This window comes from Gopherus evgoodei, chromosome 1, assembly GCF_007399415.2.
Source record: "Gopherus evgoodei ecotype Sinaloan lineage chromosome 1, rGopEvg1_v1.p, whole genome shotgun sequence".
Taxonomy (NCBI): Eukaryota; Metazoa; Chordata; order Testudines; family Testudinidae; genus Gopherus; species Gopherus evgoodei.
In genome coordinates this window covers 79001838-79021486 of record NC_044322.1, presented here as the reverse complement: position 1 = coordinate 79021486, position 19649 = coordinate 79001838, and the positions used below count along the sequence as shown (strand labels likewise).

Here is a 19649-nt window from a genome sequence, read left to right as displayed (position 1 = left end):
TCTTGAATGAATGAGCAAGGGGTCTTACAGTCACAACGGTGTCCTTCACTATACAACCCGTATTCACTCCCAAAGCATGGTCTATGCTATCCACTGAACAAGGCAGCCCTGTGGAAAAAATTGTATGTGAACATGTGTGTCAAAGTGGGAATGTTCTGTAACAGCTTTATGAATCCTAAGCATGTGTCAGTTTCCCTCTGTGTGTTGCATTGCTTCTAAGTGGATGCAAAATGTTTAACACTGCTCCCAAAACAGGGAGATGAGACAGGAAGTGTGTGCGTGTGTGTCACATAGCAGTCTGGGTGGAATGACTGGGTCGTTAATTAACTGATTGAAACTGACCCAAATGAACAGAGGATCCAGCAAGACAGCGAGCCCCCAGTTAGTGAATAATCAACACCTAACAGCAGTCCCTGGGGAGAGAGGTTCCTGGGGGCCTTAGAGCAGCATGCTACCGGGGGCAGTCAGCCCCCAGCACTTGAGTAGCCCCCTCCGCCCGAGCACTGGGGCCCTAGGAGCAGAGATTTAAAGATTTAGTCATCATAGGTATTTATAGTAAAAGTTCGTGGACAGGTCATGGGCCGTGAATTTTTCTTTATTGCCCGTGACTTGTCCATGACTTTTACTAAAAATACCGATGACTAAGTCTTAACCTTACTTATAATAAAATAATATGTAAACATATAACATTTTTGTATTCTAGGTTAAACAATACAGGAGAAAGCCAATGCAAGTTAAGACTCCTCGTGCCTTGCCAACCATGGAAGCTCATCAAGTGATTAAAGCCAATGCTCTGTTCTTGCTGTCCCTGAGCAGTGCTGCTGAGCCCAGTATTTTGTGCTATCATCCTGCAAAACCATTCCAGTCTCAGCTTCCCAGTGTTAAAGAAGGAATTTCTGAGGACTTTCCCATTAAAATGTCGTGCCTCTATCTGCAAACTTTAGCAAGGTAATGAAAGCTACTCATGAGTTCATAAATCCATTTATTCATAATGTTTGAATAAAAATAAAATGTGTATTTGATATACTAAACTAAAATGTATATATAAAAGTATGCTGCTCTCGAGAAGCATTCTCATGCTTCTTTATTATCTTGTCCCCTGACTTTCTCTCCATCTTCCATGGTTTTGTCATGTCTGTTTAGATTGCAGTTGCTCCAGGGATCAGAGCTACTGAATATGGGAAATGCCCTTACACACTTTTGAATGCTTGATGAATATATCTTAAAACTTAAATTTCAGTGATTTAAGAACTTGGTAGCAGAACTCCATAATAAGACTCATATTATGACTTGAGCCTCGTATACATAGTCCCCCTCCTACCTTCTCCTCTCAATTCAGAGCATTTAAGCATGTGCCCCTTTGTATTTCCCAGTATATTTCAATTTAATATATAATGTTCATGAGTTCTAAAGTGGTTCAGGATGAAGGAGGAAATTTGGTTCTACAATAAGTAACATCATCTTGAGAAGCCCTGCTGTTTGCGAAACATTAGCAAATGATAAACACATCCAGATAGGCTATTCTTTAGCTCACTACTTCAGCATCATATTAACATTTACGTTGCTTCAGTTCCTAAAGGCCACAACCAGGTTAGGCTCAAATGCAGTAGGTATACAGACATGGTAAGTGACAGTAATTGCTAGCTAATTGGACTGGAAAGGGTCGGTTGGTTGGTTGGTTGGTTTTGAAAACTGTCTTTTGGTTCTGGGTTTGTACAAAGCCCAGCACAATGGGGTTCTGGTCCAGTAGGATTCTTGAGCACTATGATAATACAAATCATCATCATCAGTTTAAATATCTGCTTTAATGCAGGCATCATCATGAAAACTTTGTTAGCTATCAGGATGACAACCTCTTCCAAGATGAGATGAGATACCTGCGTTCAACTTCAGTACCTGCACCATACATATCAGTCACTCCTGATGCATGTCCTAATGTCTTTGAGGAACCAGAGAGTAACATGAAATCCATGCCACCAAGGTATGCTAGTGTAGTTCTTGATAACTGTTAGCTAACATACTAGCACAGCACTGAAGTGAACACAAGGGTAATGGGAATTGTTGCTGCAATAGGTAGCCAAAATACCAAGTCAGCTCAACCCTTGAATTATAGCCATAACTTGTGTATATGTTTGGCTTATCGGCGACCAGAAATTGTATTTGTTTCCAGAAAGACAACGGTCTCTCATATCTTTTCAAACACGAGCTCCAATTCTGTTAAAAACTTTAAACTAATTTATATGACTTGATTTAACACAGAATTGCCTCAAGTCTGAACTTTGACACTGAAGCAAACAAAATGGAAACAAAATCTGGGATATTTCGTATATCAGGAGGACATAATCAGCCACAACATTTTTATATATTTATTTCTATGTCATGAAGCTTGACATATAAAAATAAATTTGAATCTCAACATTTAACCATGATCATCTTCTGGAAAGAGAATGAGATATCTGGTCAACTGATCTCAAATCTCTGCTCTAACAGGGATCCTCAGGATCACCTTGGTGTAGCCACCTTTCTCCTTTTCAGACTTGGGGTAATGGGGCTCTCCCAAACCCTGTAGGAAGAGTGGGAAGTGGGAGCTCTTCTGTAGACCATAAGAAAGTTCACACAAAGTAGGAGGGAGTGAAACATTCCGGTGGATTGGCAACAGCAGATCAGAACTGGCTGGGAAACGTTATTTCCCCCACTAAACAAACTTTAAAATTTCATGTATGAGGCCCATAGAGTTTATAAATCTGTCTACATCATATATTTATCTGAAATTGTCATCTGAATACTTTGGATGCCTCTCCTTGCCCCTCCCCCCATGAGATATTTGGATTGTGAGGATTTACCTTGCTATATCACAATTATATATTGTAAGAAATACAAGATACGCATATTAGCAATGTTTATGTTGAAAGAATTTGCAAGATTTCTCTTTGGCCATACTATATGAACAACTATGAGTTCATATAGTTATTACTATTATGTTGCGTAAGGTAAATTTTCATACAGCGATAGTATTGCCATTATTCAAATGTATGCTGCTTTCTCGTCTGCTTCATTTCCAGTCTTTAAAGCTTAGTTTTTTAATAGTAATACTGTAGTCTCAATTTTGTCTGAGTTATGTCATCAGTGAAACTTTAAAAAAAGTTTTTATGACCTCACTGATTTCTTTTCTTTGCAGTTTGGAGACCAGTCCAATAACAGATACAGATCTGGCAAAGCGCACAGTTTTTCAAAGATCATACTCAGTTGTTGCATCGGAATATGACAAACAGCACTCGATTTTACCTGCACGGGTTAAGGCCATTCCCAGAAGAAGAGTCAACAGTGGTGACGCAGGTAAAAATAGACATCTTAAAGCAGAAAAAGTATTTATACTTTTCTAAAATGTCTATTTTAGTTTTTAAAAAAGTAAATGGAGTTTAAGGATAGATCATAGGGTTACAGTTCCTTAGTGAAAGACTGTAAGAAAAAAAATTACCATTTGTTACAAATATATGTAATTAATAGAGCTGGGCAGACTTTTTTCAGTGAATAGTTTATTCAAGTCCCTTTTCCACATCAGGCAAAGAGGAGAATTGAATCTGGGTTTCCACTTCGCTGGTGGGTACCCTAACTGCTGGGCTAAAAAAACCTCCTCCTTCTCAGTCTCTGGTCACTTTGTGAATCTAGTCCTCCTTTGCTTTTGTCAAATGCCCCAAAATGAAATGTTTTGGTTTGACCTAGTTCAAAACTTTTTCTATTCACTGAAAAGCTTTCAAAATGTTGTTTTAGTTTCAATCTGAAATTAAACATTTTTTTGATATTTTGGAATTGACAGTGAACTAAAAATTCCATTATTCACCCAGTTCCAAATACTAATAGCTTGTCAAATATTAACCACATGTAAGTTATGAGAAATATGCAGAGCGTTAAGAGTGGCTCAGGATTTAATTCAGGTCTGAAATGAATTCCTGGGAGTTCTCTGCTTGGTTTTAAAGCTCAGGAAGAATTCTTGCAGATTTTTAATGTCTGCTTACCCTGAAGTAAAGCACAATTTTTTCACTTCAAGGATTGTATCATATTGTTCTACAATAGAACATCCTTAATAAAGTTGCTATTTTATAAATACTAGCAAACTAGTACTTTGATTTTTATAGCTGCAGTAAAAACAATTACACAAAGAATCTAATATGTATATATTTTTATACTTTTAAATAGAAGTGGGATCATCTCTCCTGAGACATCCATCTCCTGAACTTTCTCGGTTAATCTCCGCCCACAGCTCTCTTTCTAAAGGAGAGAGAAATTTCCAGTGGCCAGTTCTGGCATTTGTAATCCAGCACCATGATCTGGAAGGGCTTGAAATAGCAATGAAACAAGCCTTACGGAAATCTGCTTGCCGAGTCTTTGCTATGGAGGTATTAATGCATTAATGGATCTAACTGTAATAAAAATGACACATCAGTTACTTGTCCTAATTCCAGAGAAGTTTTGAAACAAATTTTTATATTAAATTAAATACTAATACAAAAAAGATAATGCTCTTTTACTAATCCTAAACTGAGACTTCCAGCAAGTTTTAAAACAAGTCTAAGTAGCCATAACAATGTCTGCAAAATCTGAATGATAAAAATAGAATGTTAACTGTAAATGTGCTAGTTTGGTTGGTCAGCAGTATCTCTCTAATCTTTAAATGTATCCAAGGGACTTTTTTTTTTCTCTCCAAGCTTTGTTTTAAAGTACTGTGCTGTAACAGAGTCCACATGATCAATTACTGTGTGACAGGCTAGAGCACTGTAGAGTTACCCCCCAGCTTGCTGCACATTGTCTTATGTACAAGCCATCAGTGTGGTGTATTCCCTATTATATATTTACATAATTGTAAGAAATAGTTTATAGCTTAATAAAAGGGCTTATGCAGCAGTGTTTTTTATAACTTTTCAAAATACTGGTGCCTCTCCTAGTGTGAAATGTTTAAAATGAATCTTTTTGTTGAACTCTGTCCATACCTCCAACTTTCCTAACCTAAACTATAATTTTGTATCTACATTTGTTTTAGGCTTTTAATTGGCTTCTCTGTAATGTCATTCAAACAACTTCTCTTCATGATATTTTATGGCATTTCGTGGCTTCGCTGACTCCTGCCCCTGTGGAACCTGAAGAAGATGAGGATGAGGAGAACAAAGCGAATAAAGAAAATGCAGAGCAAGTATGTGAGATTTTAGCATGCTACTCATAAAGTATCTTACAGAAATTGTGGGTTGTCATATAACCTAGTCCCAGATTTGGACCTTAGCATCCAAAATATGGGGTTTAGCATGAAAACCTCCAAGCTTAGTTACCAGCTTGGACCTGGTACGGCTGCCACCACCCAAAAAATTAGAGTGTTTTGGGGCACTCTGGTCCCCACAAAAACCTTCCCTGGGGACCCCAAGACCCAAATCCCTTGAGTCTCACAACAAAGGGAAATAATCCTTTTTCCCTTCCCCCCTCCAGGTGCTCCTGGAGAGATACACAGACACAAGCTCTGTGAATCTAAACAGAGGGACTCCCCCCCTCCCCGTTCCCAGTCCTGGAGAACAGAATTACCGAGAGTTAATCTCTCTTTCCCCCCTCACCCAGAGGGTATGCAAAGTCAGGCGAATAAATCTAACACACACAGATCTCCCTCTGACTTCTTCCTCCCACCAATTCCCTGGTGAGTACAGACTCAATTTCCCTGAAGTTTCCCAGTAAAGAAAAACTCCAACAGGTCTTAAAAAGAAAGCTTTATATAAAAAGAAAGAAAAATACATAAAAATGGTCTCTCTGTATTAAGGTGACAAATACAGGGTCAATTGCTTAAAAGAATATTGAATAAACAGCCTTATTCAAAAAGAATACAAATCCAAGCACTCCAGCAACTATATTCATGTAAATACAAAAGAAAAACAATAGAAACCTTACTGCCTTACTAAATTTTGTACTTACAACTTGAAAACAGAAGATTAGAAAGCAGGAAATAGAAAATCCTTCCCAAAGCTGAGAGGGACAGGCAGAAGACAAAGACTCAGACACAACCTTCCCTCCACCCAGAGTTGAAAAAATCTGGTTTCCTGATTGGTCCTCTGATCAGGTGCTTCAGGTTACTTTTTTTTTCAGGTGAAAGAGACATTAACCCTTAGCTATCTGTTTATGACACGCCCCCCAAATTGCAGACAGTGGGGAAGCTCACTGGCGGCGATTTCCTTCTAGAACTTTAAAATAAACAGATTACTACAACACATGCACCTTTACATATACTACTAAGTATATAACTAACAGACTTCTACATTTTAAGAACACTTTTTAACTACTAGATTCTGGGAAACTCTCACGGGAGAGTGCATCCACTACTTTGTTAGAAGCTCCTGTGACGTGCTGAATTTCAAAATCAAAATCTTGGAGAGCTAAACTACAACGAAGAAGTTTCTTGTTGTTCCCCTTGGCAGTATGGAGCCACTTTAGTGCAGCATGGTCAGTTTGTAGTTGGAACCGCCGTCCCCAAACATATGGGCGTAGCTTTTCCAGGGCGTACACAATGGCATAGCATTCCTTTTCACTGACTGACCAGTGACTTTCCCTCTCAGACAGTTTCTTGCTGAGAAACACGACAGGATGGAAGTTGTGATCTGTTGCTTCCTGCATGAGAACTGCTCCTATACCACGCTCAGATGCATCCGTGGTTACTAGGAATGGCTTGTCAAAATCCGGGGCCCTGAGCACAGGGTCAGACATGAGCATCGCCTTAAGCTGGGTAAAGGCCTTTTGACACTCATCAGTCCACTTAACTGCATTTGGCTGGGTCTTTTTGGTCAGGTCGGTCAGTGGGGCAGCGATTTGGCTGTAGTGTGGTACAAATCGCCTGTAGTACCCGGCCAAGCCTAAGAAGGATTGGACCTGTTTCTGTGACCTTGGGACAGGCCACTTTTGGATAGCATCCACCTTGGCCTGTAGGGGGTTTATGGTTCCTCGACCCACCTGGTGCCCAAGGTAAGTCACTCTGTTTTGGCCTATTTGACACTTTTTGGCCTTAACAGTTAGTCCAGCCTGCCTGATGCACTCAAAGACCTTTTCCAGGTGTAATAGGTGTTCGGGCCAGGAGTCTGAAAAAATGGCCACATCATCGAGGTAGGCAACCGCATATTCTCCCAGTCCTGCTAGTAGACCATCTACCAGCCTCTGGAAGGTGGCGGGTGCATTTCGAAGGCCGAAAGGAAGGACATTGAATTCATACACCCCCGCATGGGTGACGAATGCTGACCTCTCCTTGGCACGTTCATCTAGCGGTACTTGCCAGTACCCCTTGGTTAAGTCTATTGTAGAGATGAACTGGGCACGTCCCAACTTCTCCAATAGCTCATCGGTGCGTGGCATTGGATAGTTGTCCGGACGAGTTACCGCATTTAGCTTACGGTAGTCCACGCAAAAGCGTATTTCCCCATCTGGCTTGGGTACCAGAACCACTGGAGATGCCCATGCACTGGTAGATGAGCGGATTATACCCATCTGTAGCATGTTCTGGATCTCCCGTTCTATACCAGCTTGGGCATGAGGAGACACCCGGTAGGGTGGGGTTCTAATGGGGTGAGCATTACCTGTGTCAATGGAGTGGTATGCCCGTTCAGTCCGTCCTGGGGTGGCTGAGAACAATGGGGCGAAGCTAGTGCACAGCTCCTTGATTTGTCGCCGCTGCAGACGTTCCAGGGTGGTTGAGAGGTTCACCTCTTCCACGCCACCGTCTTTTTTCCCGTCGTAGTAGACACCGTCAGGCCACTCAGCATCATCTCCCTGGACTGTAAACTGACAAACCTGTAAGTCTCTGGAATAGAAAGGCTTGAGAGAATTAACATGGTAAACTCTAGGTTTTAGTGAGGAATTGGGAAATGCTATGAGGTAATTCACAGTTCCCAGGTGCTCTTGGACCGTGAATGGCCCTTCCCATGATGTTTCCATCTTATGGGCCTGTTGCGCCTTCAAGACCATAACCTGGTCTCCTACCTTGAAGGAACGTTTTCTGGCATGTCTGTCATACCAGGCCTTTTGCTCTTCCTGAGCATCCTTTAGGTTCTCTCTAGCAAGGGCTAAAGAGTGTCGGAGGGTGCTTTGTAGGTTGCTTACAAAGTCCAGAATATTAGTTCCTAGAGAAGGCGTAAACCCCTCCCATTGCTGCTTCACCAACTATAATGGCCCCTTAACCTCATGACCATACACAAGTTCAAACGGTGAAAACCCTAAACTAGGATGTGGTACAGCCCTGTAGGCAAATAGCAGCTGCTGCAACACTAGGTCCCAATTATTGGAGAATTCGTTGACGAATTTACGTATCATGGCCCTCAAAGTTCCATTAAACCTTTCCACCAGGCCATTGGTTTGATGGTGGTACGGGGTGGCAACCAAGTGGTTCACCCCATGAGTTTCCCACAGTTTTTCCATGGTCCCTGCCAGGAAATTAGACCCTGAATCTGTAAGGATGTCGGAGGGCCAACCTACCCTGGCAAAAATGTCTGTTAGGGCCAGGCACACAGTGTTAGCCCTGGTGTTGCCTAGAGCTACTGCTTCCGGCCATCGGGTAGCAAAGTCCACGAAAGTCAGTACGTACTGCTTTCCTCTGGGTGTCTTTTGTGGGAAAGGACCCAGAATATCCACAGCTACTCGCTGAAATGGGACCTCAATTATGGGGAGTGGCTGGAGAGGGGCCTTGACCTGGTCTTGGGGTTTTCCCACTCTTTGGCATACCTCACAAGACCGGACATACTTGGCAACATCCTTGCCCATCCCCTCCCAGTGGAAGGACTTCCCCAACCGGTCCTTGGTTCTGTTCACCCCAGCATGGCCACTGGGATGATCATGGGCTAAGCCTAAGAGCTTCCCCCGGTACTTAGTTGGAACCACCAACTGTTTTTGCGGCTGCCATTCTTCCCGGTGTCCACCAGAAAGAATTTCCTTGTATAAAAGTCCTTGGTCTATAACAAACCGGGATCGATTAGAAGAGTTGAGAGGCGGTGGGGTGCTCCGTGCCGCCGCCCAAGCTTTCTGAAGGCTGTCATCTGCTTCCTGCTCAGTCTGGAACTGTTCCCTTGAGGCTGGGGTCACCAGTTCTTCCTCAGACTGTGGACTTGGGCTTGGTCCCTCTGGAAGCGATGTAGGTGATGGGGTTGTTTCCGTTGCTGGTGAACCGCTCTCCGCTGGTGCACCTGTGGGTATTTCAGGCTCTGGCTGAGCCTTTTGGGTATGGCTGTCTGTTGCTTCTGCCAGTTCTGGCTCGTTGGTGCCCTCTGGCGTTGACTTTGAAGATGTGGTTGCAATTGCTGGTGCTGGTTGCTGTTCCAGTTCCGGGCCTGGGACTGGAGGTGCTGTGGCTGTTTCAGTGGTTGGCATGGAATCCGGGTCCATTACCTCTGTCTGGGTCTCTGGTAACACAGACGGGGTGCCTGTGGACGGCTCAGGAACAGGAATGGGTCTGGAAGCTTGCCTGGTTTGGCTACATGTAACCATTCCCACTCTCTTGGCCCGCTTCACCTGGTTGGCCAAGTCTTCCCCCAGTAGCATGGGGATAGGATAATTGTCATAGACTGCAAAAGTCCACATTCCTGACCACCCTTTGTACTGGACAGGCAGTTCAGCTGTAGGCAAGTCTACAGCTTGTGACATGAAGGGGTAAATTGTCACTTTGGCCTTTGGGTTGATGAATTTGGGGTCTACGAAGGATTGGTGGATAGCTGACACTTGTGCCCCCATGTCTCTCCATGCAGTAACCTTCTTTCCGCCCACTCTCAAATTTTCCCTTCGCTCCAAGGGTATTTGAGAGGCATCTGGGCCTGGGAATCTTTTGGGTGATGGTGGTGTAATGAACTGCACTCGGATGGCGTTCTTTGACAGTTGGCCTTGATATGTCCCAGTTCATTACACTTAAAGCATCTTCCATCTGATGGGTCACTGGGCCGAGGTGAGTTACTGGAGACTGGTGAGGTGGAAGAATAGGGCGTCTGTGGCTTTACTTGGGTTGTATGTGGGGTCTTTGGCTGTCCTCGGTTGTAGGGTTTATGGTCGGTGTGCCCCCTGGGGTATTCGTTCCTCTTGACAATAGCTTTCTTGCTTTCTGCCACTTCCATCCATCTGGCTCCAATCTCCCCCGCCTCAGCGAGATTTTTGGGTTTTCCATCTTGTATGTACTGTGTTATGTCCTCAGGAACACCAACTGCTCCATTTGTATGAGGAGGTGCAGTTCTTCCAAGGTTTTAACATTGTGTCCTGATATCCAGGCCTCATAATTTTTCCCGACGTAGTAGGCGTGTTTGGGAAATGACACATCTGGTTTCCACTTTTGGGTTCTGAAACGCCGACGAGCATGATCCGGGGTTATCCCCATTCTGTATCTGGCCTTGGTTTGAAAAAGTTTATAGTCGTTCATGTTCCCCTTAGGCATTTCAGCTGCCACCTCTGCTAAATGTCCACTGAGCTGTGGCCTCAGTTCTACCATGTACTGGTCTTCAGGGATGCTGTACCCAAGACAGGCTCTTTCAAAATTTTCCAAGAAGGCCTCAGTGTCATCACCTGCCTTGTAGGTGGGAAATTTCCTGTGCTGTGGAATAATCATTGGTGCAGGGTTGTTAGGGTTGGCTGTGTTTTGCTTAGCCTTTTCTAATTCCATGGCCTGTCGGTGGGCTTCCCTCTGGAGTTCCAGCTGGTTTTGGTGGTCTGCATCTTTGGCTGCTTGCTCTCTTTTGTAGGCTGCCTCTCTGGCTGCTTGTTCTCTTTGGTAGGCTGCCTCTCTTTCTCTTTCTCTTAGTTCCATCTGTTTTTGTTTTATTTCCAGTTGTCGCCTGTGTTCAGCTTCTTTGAATTGTTCTTCGGCCTCAATTTTTCCCTTGGTAGGCATGGTTCCTGTTTTCTTGTGTTGGGGTGCCCTCCAGTGTTTATCTTCTGAACTGCAGGCTCTGTTGCCTCCTGGGGTCTGCCTAGCAACAGAGCCTTTTTCCCTTTCTTCCTAGCTAATTGTTTTCAATGTAAAGTAAACCAGAAAAACCACTTTATTTGCATTTATATAGTGCTGGTAATGACTCTCAATGGGAGTGCTATTGTCACAAAAGACCTGTTTGTCACAGCTTAATGGTTCCTTGCTTAATATGCAAGCCAAAAACTGCCAGAGAGAGTAGAAAAAAAAATTCTCTCTGGTTCCCTTTTAAAACCAAACTTTCTCTCTGCTAAAAAGCCCCTAGCAGAGAAAAGAAAAATATAATATTCCTACTGGCTTCTGGATTCTATCTTTCCCATAAACGCTGCCACTCATGTCATAACCTAGTCCCAGATTTGGACCTTAGCGTCCAAAATATGGGGGTTAGCATGAAAACCTCCAAGCTTAGTTACCAGCTTGGACCTGGTACGGCTGCCACCACCCAAAAAATTAGAATGTTTTGGGGCACTCTGGTCCCCCCAAAAACCTTCCCTGAGGACCCCAAGACCCAAACCCTTGAGTCTCACAACAAAGGGAAAGAAATCTTTTCCCTTCCCCCCTCGAGGTGCTCCTGGAGAGATACACAGAAGCAACCTCCGTGAATCTAAGCAGAGGGACTCCACCCTCCCCGTTCCCAGTCCTGGAGAACAGAATTACCTCCCTCTTCACCCAGAAAGAATGCAAAATCAAGCTAGTAAATCTAACACACACAGAGTTCCCTCTGACTTCTTCCTCCCACCAATTCCCTGGTGAGTACAGACTCAATTCCCTGGAATTTCCCACTAAAGAAAAACTCTAACAGGTCTTAAAAGAAAGCTTTATATAAAAAGAAAGAAAAATACATAAAAATGGTCTCTCTGTATTAAGGTGACAAATACAGGGTCAATTGCTTAAAAGAATATTGAATAAACAGCCTTGTTCAAACAGAATACAATTTAAAACACTCCGGCAACTATATTCATGTAAATACAAAAAAAACATATAAATCCTTTCTGATCTTTTTGTACTTACAACTGGGAAACAGAAGATTAGAAAGCAGGAAATAGAAATCACTCCTCATCTGAGAGAGCATACAGGCAGACAGACAAAGAACTCAGATACACAATTCCCTCCACCCAGAGTTGAAAAAAATACTGTTTCCTGATTGGTCCTCTGGTCAGGTGGTTCAGATTACTTCTTTCCAGGTGAAAGAGATGTTAACCCTTAGCTATCTGTTTATGACATCTCCCTTATGGGGGTAGAACAGAGGAAAGCTGGGGGGTGGAGATGCAGTTCAAGTCCCCACTTCCAACAAAGACTGTAACCCCAGGCGCATCCCTCTTAGGTTGTAGAGTATACACGGAATGACGGATAAAGCAAGGGATGTGCTCTCTTCAGGAGTCTATGCTTCATGTCTATGTGTGGAAGCTAAGAGCAGTCAGAGTAATCTGTGAACAATTCCTTCCTCACATCTGTGGCAAATCAGTCCAGGTGTTATCTGTCAGCTTGAGGGTGCTCCATTACATTTGCAAGCAGGGTGGAGCATGCTCTTCACAGCTTTGTGTGGAGGTCATCACCCTCAGGAACTGGTCACTCCCATGTAGGTTACCTGGACTGTCGTCTGTTTGCCTGGAATCCAGAATACTCTGATAGACTTTCTAAACAGACATTTATCCACAGAATATAAGTGAAAACTACACAACCTGATGCTCCTGGCAGTGTTTCACATCTGGGTCTCCCATTCATGGTTCCCTTTGTGTCCCATGGGAACAAGTTCAAGGAGTTTTGGTCCAAATTGGGTTAAAGTCCAGGCTCTCTGGGCGACACATTTCGCATATAATGGTCAGGAACAATATAGATTCCCCTCAATTCCCCTCCTACCTCAGGTGCAAGACAAAAGTTATCTCCATTGCACCAGGTTGGGCTCAACCATTCTTTGCAACTCTTCACCTGACCACCTCTCTGCCTTACCTTGGTATGTCAACTGTTAATTACCAGGACAAAGGATGGATTTGGCATCCTAATCGAGCCATGTTTTACCTGAAGACTGAATATTTGGATGGAATTAAAAAAAGCCTGTCTGGCTGTTGTCCAGGCCCTCCCTCCTGAGAAGTAATAGAAAGGACTCTACCAGAAAATGTTACAAAGCAAAGTGGAAAAGATGTTAATTTTGAATGTAACCAACAAGGGATTTTTCCCTTGTAAGGAAAGATTTCAGATATGCTGGACTACCACTTATCCTTACGATCCTCAGAGCGGTCTGTTAACTTTCTCAGGATAGACCTGGCAGCCATCAGCATGTTTCACTAACCAGTGACACCTACTCTGTATTTTCCTACGCAGTTTCTGCCCAGTTACTGAAGGGTCTGACTAGAATCTTCCCTTCTGGCAAAACCTGTTCCAGTCTGATAAAACTGTGAACCCATGTCACTGTTCAAGCCCCTGGCATTCTGTTATCTACTACATCTCTCTATGAAGGTAGCATTTTTGTCACTATCACATCAGCCATAGGATTTGGGGAGCCAGAGATGCTCATGGCTGACAATCTCACTACAGTTTTTCACAAAGATAAGGTGTCCATAAAACTATATTTCAAGTTTTGTCCCTAACGTGGTATCAGACTTTTCACATCAATCAGGATATCTGTTTACATGTGCTCTAACCTAAACCTCAGTCTAGCAGAGAGGAAGTGATGTGGCATTCACTGAACATATGTAGGACTCTTGCCTTTTACCTGCATAGGACAAAATCATTTAGAAAGTCGCCTAGATTTTTTTCATCATTGGCAGAACGTATGAAAGGAGAGGTCATTTTCTCGGGAAGCCGCGGCCAGCACATCCCTTGCCCGCAGCACTTCCTGCTGCCCCCATTGGCCTGGGACGGCGAACCACGGCCAGTGGGAGCCACGGTCCGCCGAACCTGCTGACGCGGCAGGTAAACAAACTGTCTCGGCCTGCCAGGGTGCTTACCCTGGCAAGCCACATGCCAGAGGTTGCCAGCCCCTGCTATAAGGTATAAGGGAGCTCTCATATAGGTATAACTGCATCTGCAATAGGGCTTTTACTGCATAACTGTCAGCAAAAAAAATCACTCCAGCTGACATACTGGTAAAGCCTTTATGTGTGGATCAGGCCAATGTGTTCCTTTTCACCTCCTGGCTGCATAGGAAGCTACCATCTTCAGTAGTTTCATTCTCATGGGAAATAGTGGGAAGTGGTGACCATTTTGAAATAGGATGCTTTTTGTTAATTTCTCTAAAATAGAAGATCCTATACATCAGCCTCTACTGACAGATCAATATTTGGTTATGAAAAATGTCAAATAATGTCCAGAAATCCTAAATATTTGTTTCCAAAAGCTATCTGTTGCACCAGATGTATTCAACAGGAAGGAGACGAGGGAAGGGAACACTAGTGTATATGTGAGCAGGGGAATCATGGGGGAAAGTAGGGTGTGTAGCAAATTGTGAGGCACAGGAGGGAATAGGAACATGCAGGGGAATGCATGCAGGCAGAATATGGGGGATGGGAAGTAGGGCATAGATTAGGATGATGTGTTGAAGGGGTTGTAAAGAGGTACAAGAAGCATGAGTAGTTTGGTAGACAGGGAGGGGAGAAATGAGTGTAGACTCCAGCTGGTTTATGCTACACTGACGAGAAAAAGGGGGAAAAAGGCATCTGTAAAAACAGCTTAATGGGCCAGTGGGCTGCTGCTTTTTACTGCTCCAGAGTGGCATAGAACAGCTGGTACATATGGATGAATAGGGCCATAACCTGTTTAATTTTTCAAAAAAAGTTAAGGTTGATATTTCATATGTAAAAATAATTAGAAATATCACATGTTAACATTCTCTTTTCAGTTTCTTGTTCAGTGTTCATATGTGAAATTTTTTGTTTTAAAAAAACCCTGGGAAATTTCCAGACAGAAACTACATTAAGTTGGTATGAAGGTTTTAAAATGTTTCAGTAATTTTAGGATAAAATACATTTTAAGACTGTTGTAATTATCTCAAAATCAAGGGTTTTTTTAAATAAACCTAGGAAATTCAGAGTTAAGTTTAAAAAAGAAATTAAGTATGGTAAGGTATAGCATTGCAGATTTAGGGCACCCAAACAGCTTTAACTCTGCTTGGTAGGGACACGGGGGGATGGAAAGAAAAAATCTAATGGAACTTTAAAATATCAGTTTAAACTAATGAGGGACCACAAACTCTAAAATGCTTAGTCATATGTTTATTGCATGTTGTCAATCCTAATTGTGCATTTCTATATTTTATCCTCTTTAGATTTTGTTTAATGTTAACTTTACCTCTGTCCTTCCGGCAGTTTAGAACAATTCATTTGGGGATAATTCCAACATCCCTGGGATATATTTTATTTTAAATTATTTATATGAACTCTTAACCTGAACTCTTGTTTTAACATTGTTTTTGTCTAAATATGCATATATATATATATAATTTTATGAAAGCCTCTTGTTAACAGAACCAGTGTAACATATTTCCTTTGACTCTTAGGAGAAAGACACAAGAGTATGTGAACATCCACTGTCAGATATAGTGATTGCTGGTGAAGCAGCTCATCCGTTGCCCCACACTTTCCATCGTTTGCTGCAGACCATCTCTGATCTTATGATGTCTCTCCCCAGCGGTAGTTCATTGCAACAAATGGCCCTAAGGTAGGTACAAAATAGGGGAAAACTATGAAAGGCCCAAGACATCCAAGCATTGTAAACTAACTCCTTAGAAGATTTTGCAATGTATTTTAGAAGTCTGAAGTGCCAGGATATGCTATTTTTAAAAGGAGAAAAAAGATATTTCTTTAACTCCGACATTAACAAGGGGTTTGTAGAGGAAAAATATATTTGATTTTAAATTTTGTACCATATCCATTACTTTTAGTGTAAAAATAATTACATTACTCTGTTCTTTAGTGTACATACATAAGCCGTATATAGTTTAATACCTTTTGTTTGAAAAATCTCACATTTAGCTGTTCCACAAAATTTTCTGTATTCTTCATTTTGCTGTTATAACTACCATAAAGGAATATATGGAATAATTATTATTGAACTCAACTCTCGTGTGGCTATAACAAATACTCCTGCTTCAGACTTTTTGCAGTGCTAACGAATATTTCTTCTTGCCTTCTTCAAAATGATGTACAATATGTTTCTGATCCAGATGTTTCCTTTCAAAATGTTTATATAAGCTTAAATTTTAAAAATTATGCAGTAATTAAAATAATGTAAATACTAATGGTGTTTGCAAAAGTGCACTAATATTGAAAAAACCTTTAATAAACTTATTTTTAATGTGTTTTCAGATGTTGGAGCCTCAAATTCAAACAGTCTGATCACCAGTTCCTGCATCAGAGCAATGTCTTTCACCATATTAACAACATTTTGTCCAAATCTGATGATGGAGATAGTGAGGAGAGCTTTAGTATCAGTATACAGTCTGGCTTTGAAGCCATGAGTCAGGCAAGTTTTATATCAGTAAATATCACAAGTTGTAGATGAAAATGAATTAGTAGATAACCTTCAGCACTATAGTCGAGCTATTTCAGTTTTCTAGTTTTTAGCAATAATACTTTATTACATAAAATGTATTAATAAAATTGCAGTTTATTTAAATATTTTATTTCAGTAACAAATATCTATCACAATCAGGGCCTTTGTGGATGATATTCAGATTGTTATATTTAGATTTAAAGATTCAAATATTACCCCTCAACCTGAATCTTATTCAAATTGGTATTTTGGAGTAGTGACCATCCTTACTTTCTGTTACTGGTTGCCTGAGTCAGGAGTCGGAGGGCCTTTTATGTTTGAATTTAAATTCATTCAAAAATTGCTTTTCAAACTCATGTTTTTCCTACCTCCACTTCTTTCTCACATTTCTTCTCTTCTTTTGTTCTTTTGAAGGCGCACATTGCTGCTCTTTAATGAGCAACTACAAAGGAAAGTACAGTAAAGAGAGGATATGGGAATTGAGTAGGAGAGAGTAAGCTGAGCATTGTTTCCAATTCTTAATACACTTTTTGGCAACTGAAACTGTTTTCCATAGTATCTCCCCTGGTGGCTAGAGCTCAATAACCCAGGAGCTTTGATCATATAACTTACTCGTTGTACACAGGTTTCTTCTTTTAATTTAGAGAATGTATTCATCTTAGTAAGTATTCTTTTTAAAAAGTGTGTTAGACATTTTTTTACTTGGGCTTCATTTCTGAAGTTTTAAATCCATCTTTTTGTTACAGGAATTGTGTATAGTAATTTGCCTAAAAGATCTAACCAGCATTGTTGACATCAAAACATCAAGCCGACCTGCCATGATTGGCAGTTTGACAGATGGGTCCACAGAAACCTTCTGGGAGTCAGGAGATGAAGATAAAAATAAAACTAAGAACATCACAATTAATTGTGTAAAAGGAATCAACGCTCGCTATGTGTCTGTTCATGTAGACAACTCCCGAGATCTTGGGGTAAGAGAAAAATTCTGTCTTTATTTAAAGGGCATACCCAGGGCCTTGTGTATTATTCACTTACAGATTTTTATTACAGAGTCCTCCTCGTGCCCACCACTTTTGGCATCCTGTTTGGTTCAGAATTTTACTCCAGAATCTTCATCTCATTTTGAGAAATTAAGTTTCTAACTTTTTTGGTTATGAAGAAAACGTTCCAAACATAAACGGAATGTAAAGTGATTCTGTAAGCCTCATTCTCAGTGGGTTGTTAACTCTGAAACCTAAGGATTAGAATTTAACTATCCACGTTATTAACTGTTTTCCTCCTAATTGTTTTTTGCAAAAACATCCACTTGGAGAGTTTGTTCCGACAATCTCAAATGGCATCCTTTGCCTCCCCAAATATCAGAAGAGCATGACTGTCTCCTGTCCTATTGCTACAATTTCTACTTTTTCTCCTGAAAAATGCCACATTATTTGTAACACACAGAAAGTTTAAATTTAGGGGCTGTGTAAAATACGTTGAACTTAATATAAAATTAAATGACACAATGAATACTACACTGATTTATTTAATTTAAAACCTCAACTTTTTTATATATCTGAAGCTGCTACGGTAGCTCTAGTCTGGTGTATGAAGTACCCCAGAATCCAGCAGCATTGCCCTGGAGTACACAGGGTGTTTGCATGTAGTGTGTAACATAGTGCTAGATCTGTAAGTCTGCAGTGTTTCGTATACGTCCTCATTTCAAGTGCACATAGTGATGCAAAAAGAACAGTTTGCAGATTTAATTGGAACGTTTCTGTAATTTTTCTTTGTCCTAAGTTTTCAATATAAAATCACTTTCATTTTTTTATTTATACACTTTCTTGTTTCTACTTTTGTATGTAATGAGAACTTTAGATTGCCTTAGACATACAGATATGTGCAACTCCATTAATTCTGTGTCTCTGAAAAGGCACTCCATAATGTTAATATGGAAGAAATTACCATAATGCTACTCACTTTCAGAATTAATTTTTTATTTGTCTTTTTTATTTTGTTTGTCTGTCGCAGAACAAAGTGACTTCAATTACTTTTTTGACTGGCAAGGCAGTAGAAGATCTTTGCAGAATAAAGCAGGTAACTAATTACAAATGTTGCTGCATATAAAAATGACATATCTTGTTAACACATCTTTCCTAAAGTGTGGCACCCAGAATTGGACACTATTCCTGCTGAGGTCTCATCAGTGCCAAGTAAAGTGAGACAGTTACCTCACTAAGTGGTCACAGCTCACTCAACTAGGGAGGGCCCAGGCAACAGGGCACTCGACTGGAGCATAGGCAAAAACAGTTGCTTTCTTGAAACGTGCCCCCATTTAGAACATGTGTAGGGCAGTTACCTGGTCCTCAATACATACATTTTCCCAGCACTATTCTATTGTGGAGACATCCAAATTGGATGCTAATTTTTACAGGGACGTGCAACATTCACTTTGTAGATAGTATCAGAGGTGTAGCCATATTAGTCTGGATCTGTAAAAAGCAAGAGAGAGAGTCCTGTGGCACCTTATAGACTAACAGACATACTGGAGCATGAGCTTTCTTAGGTGAATACCCACTTTGTCAGATGCAGACTATGTAGATAGACTCCTAGCACTTATCTCCTACAATCTAGATCACTGCTTGATAGGCATAATGAATACATATATGGATAAGCACTCAGAAGAAGAAACAGTTATTCACTCTACACGTCTCAAAGAATTATAATTACTGTCGGGTTAGTTTCTTTTTGTGGGATGACTTATCCGAACAGTATAATGATAATTGCTTTTCATTAACTTTTTTCTCCAGAGAATACTGAATCTTGTTTTAAATTGAATCTAAATACTGTTTTCTGTGATTTAAAAAAAAAAAAATTGAGATGAAATCTTGGCTCCATTAAAATAAATGGGAGATTAGCCACTGACTTCAATAGGATCAGAATTTCAACCCGTATTTCTGTATTTTTTTTTGGTCTGACACAGAATTTGAAAAATTAAGTGCTTTTAACCATGTTTTATATTTTAGACAACTACTTTTCTTACAGGAGGTGAAAGTACTTTATTTACATCAGTGATTTACACATTTATAACTTGCTGATGAGAGCATGAAATAGACTCTGTGGTTCAATTGGATAACCAACAAAAATTACTTTTTATTGATTTCTTTTAAACTGGGCTTTAAAAGTGAGAAGAAAATGAATAATTACATGGTTTTTTTTATTTATA

The 19649-nt window shown here is 41.0% G+C and overlaps 1 protein-coding gene across 14 annotated transcripts in view; it reads left to right on the top strand.

Moving 5' to 3' along the window:
- Positions 1-19649, top strand: part of MYCBP2 (MYC binding protein 2) — a 463608-nt gene that overhangs the window by 398825 nt on the left and 45134 nt on the right. For all 14 annotated transcript variants that reach the window (XM_030566987.1, XM_030566958.1, XM_030566968.1 and 11 more), the window contains 9 exons: positions 704-948; positions 1814-1981; positions 3179-3336; positions 4198-4397; positions 5039-5188; positions 15450-15610; positions 16258-16414; positions 17191-17415; positions 18455-18520. In XM_030566987.1, coding sequence (XP_030422847.1) covers positions 704-948; positions 1814-1981; positions 3179-3336; positions 4198-4397; positions 5039-5188; positions 15450-15610; positions 16258-16414; positions 17191-17415; positions 18455-18520 — 1530 coding nt within the window. The remainder of the gene's footprint in view (positions 1-703; positions 949-1813; positions 1982-3178; positions 3337-4197; positions 4398-5038; positions 5189-15449; positions 15611-16257; positions 16415-17190; positions 17416-18454; positions 18521-19649) is intronic.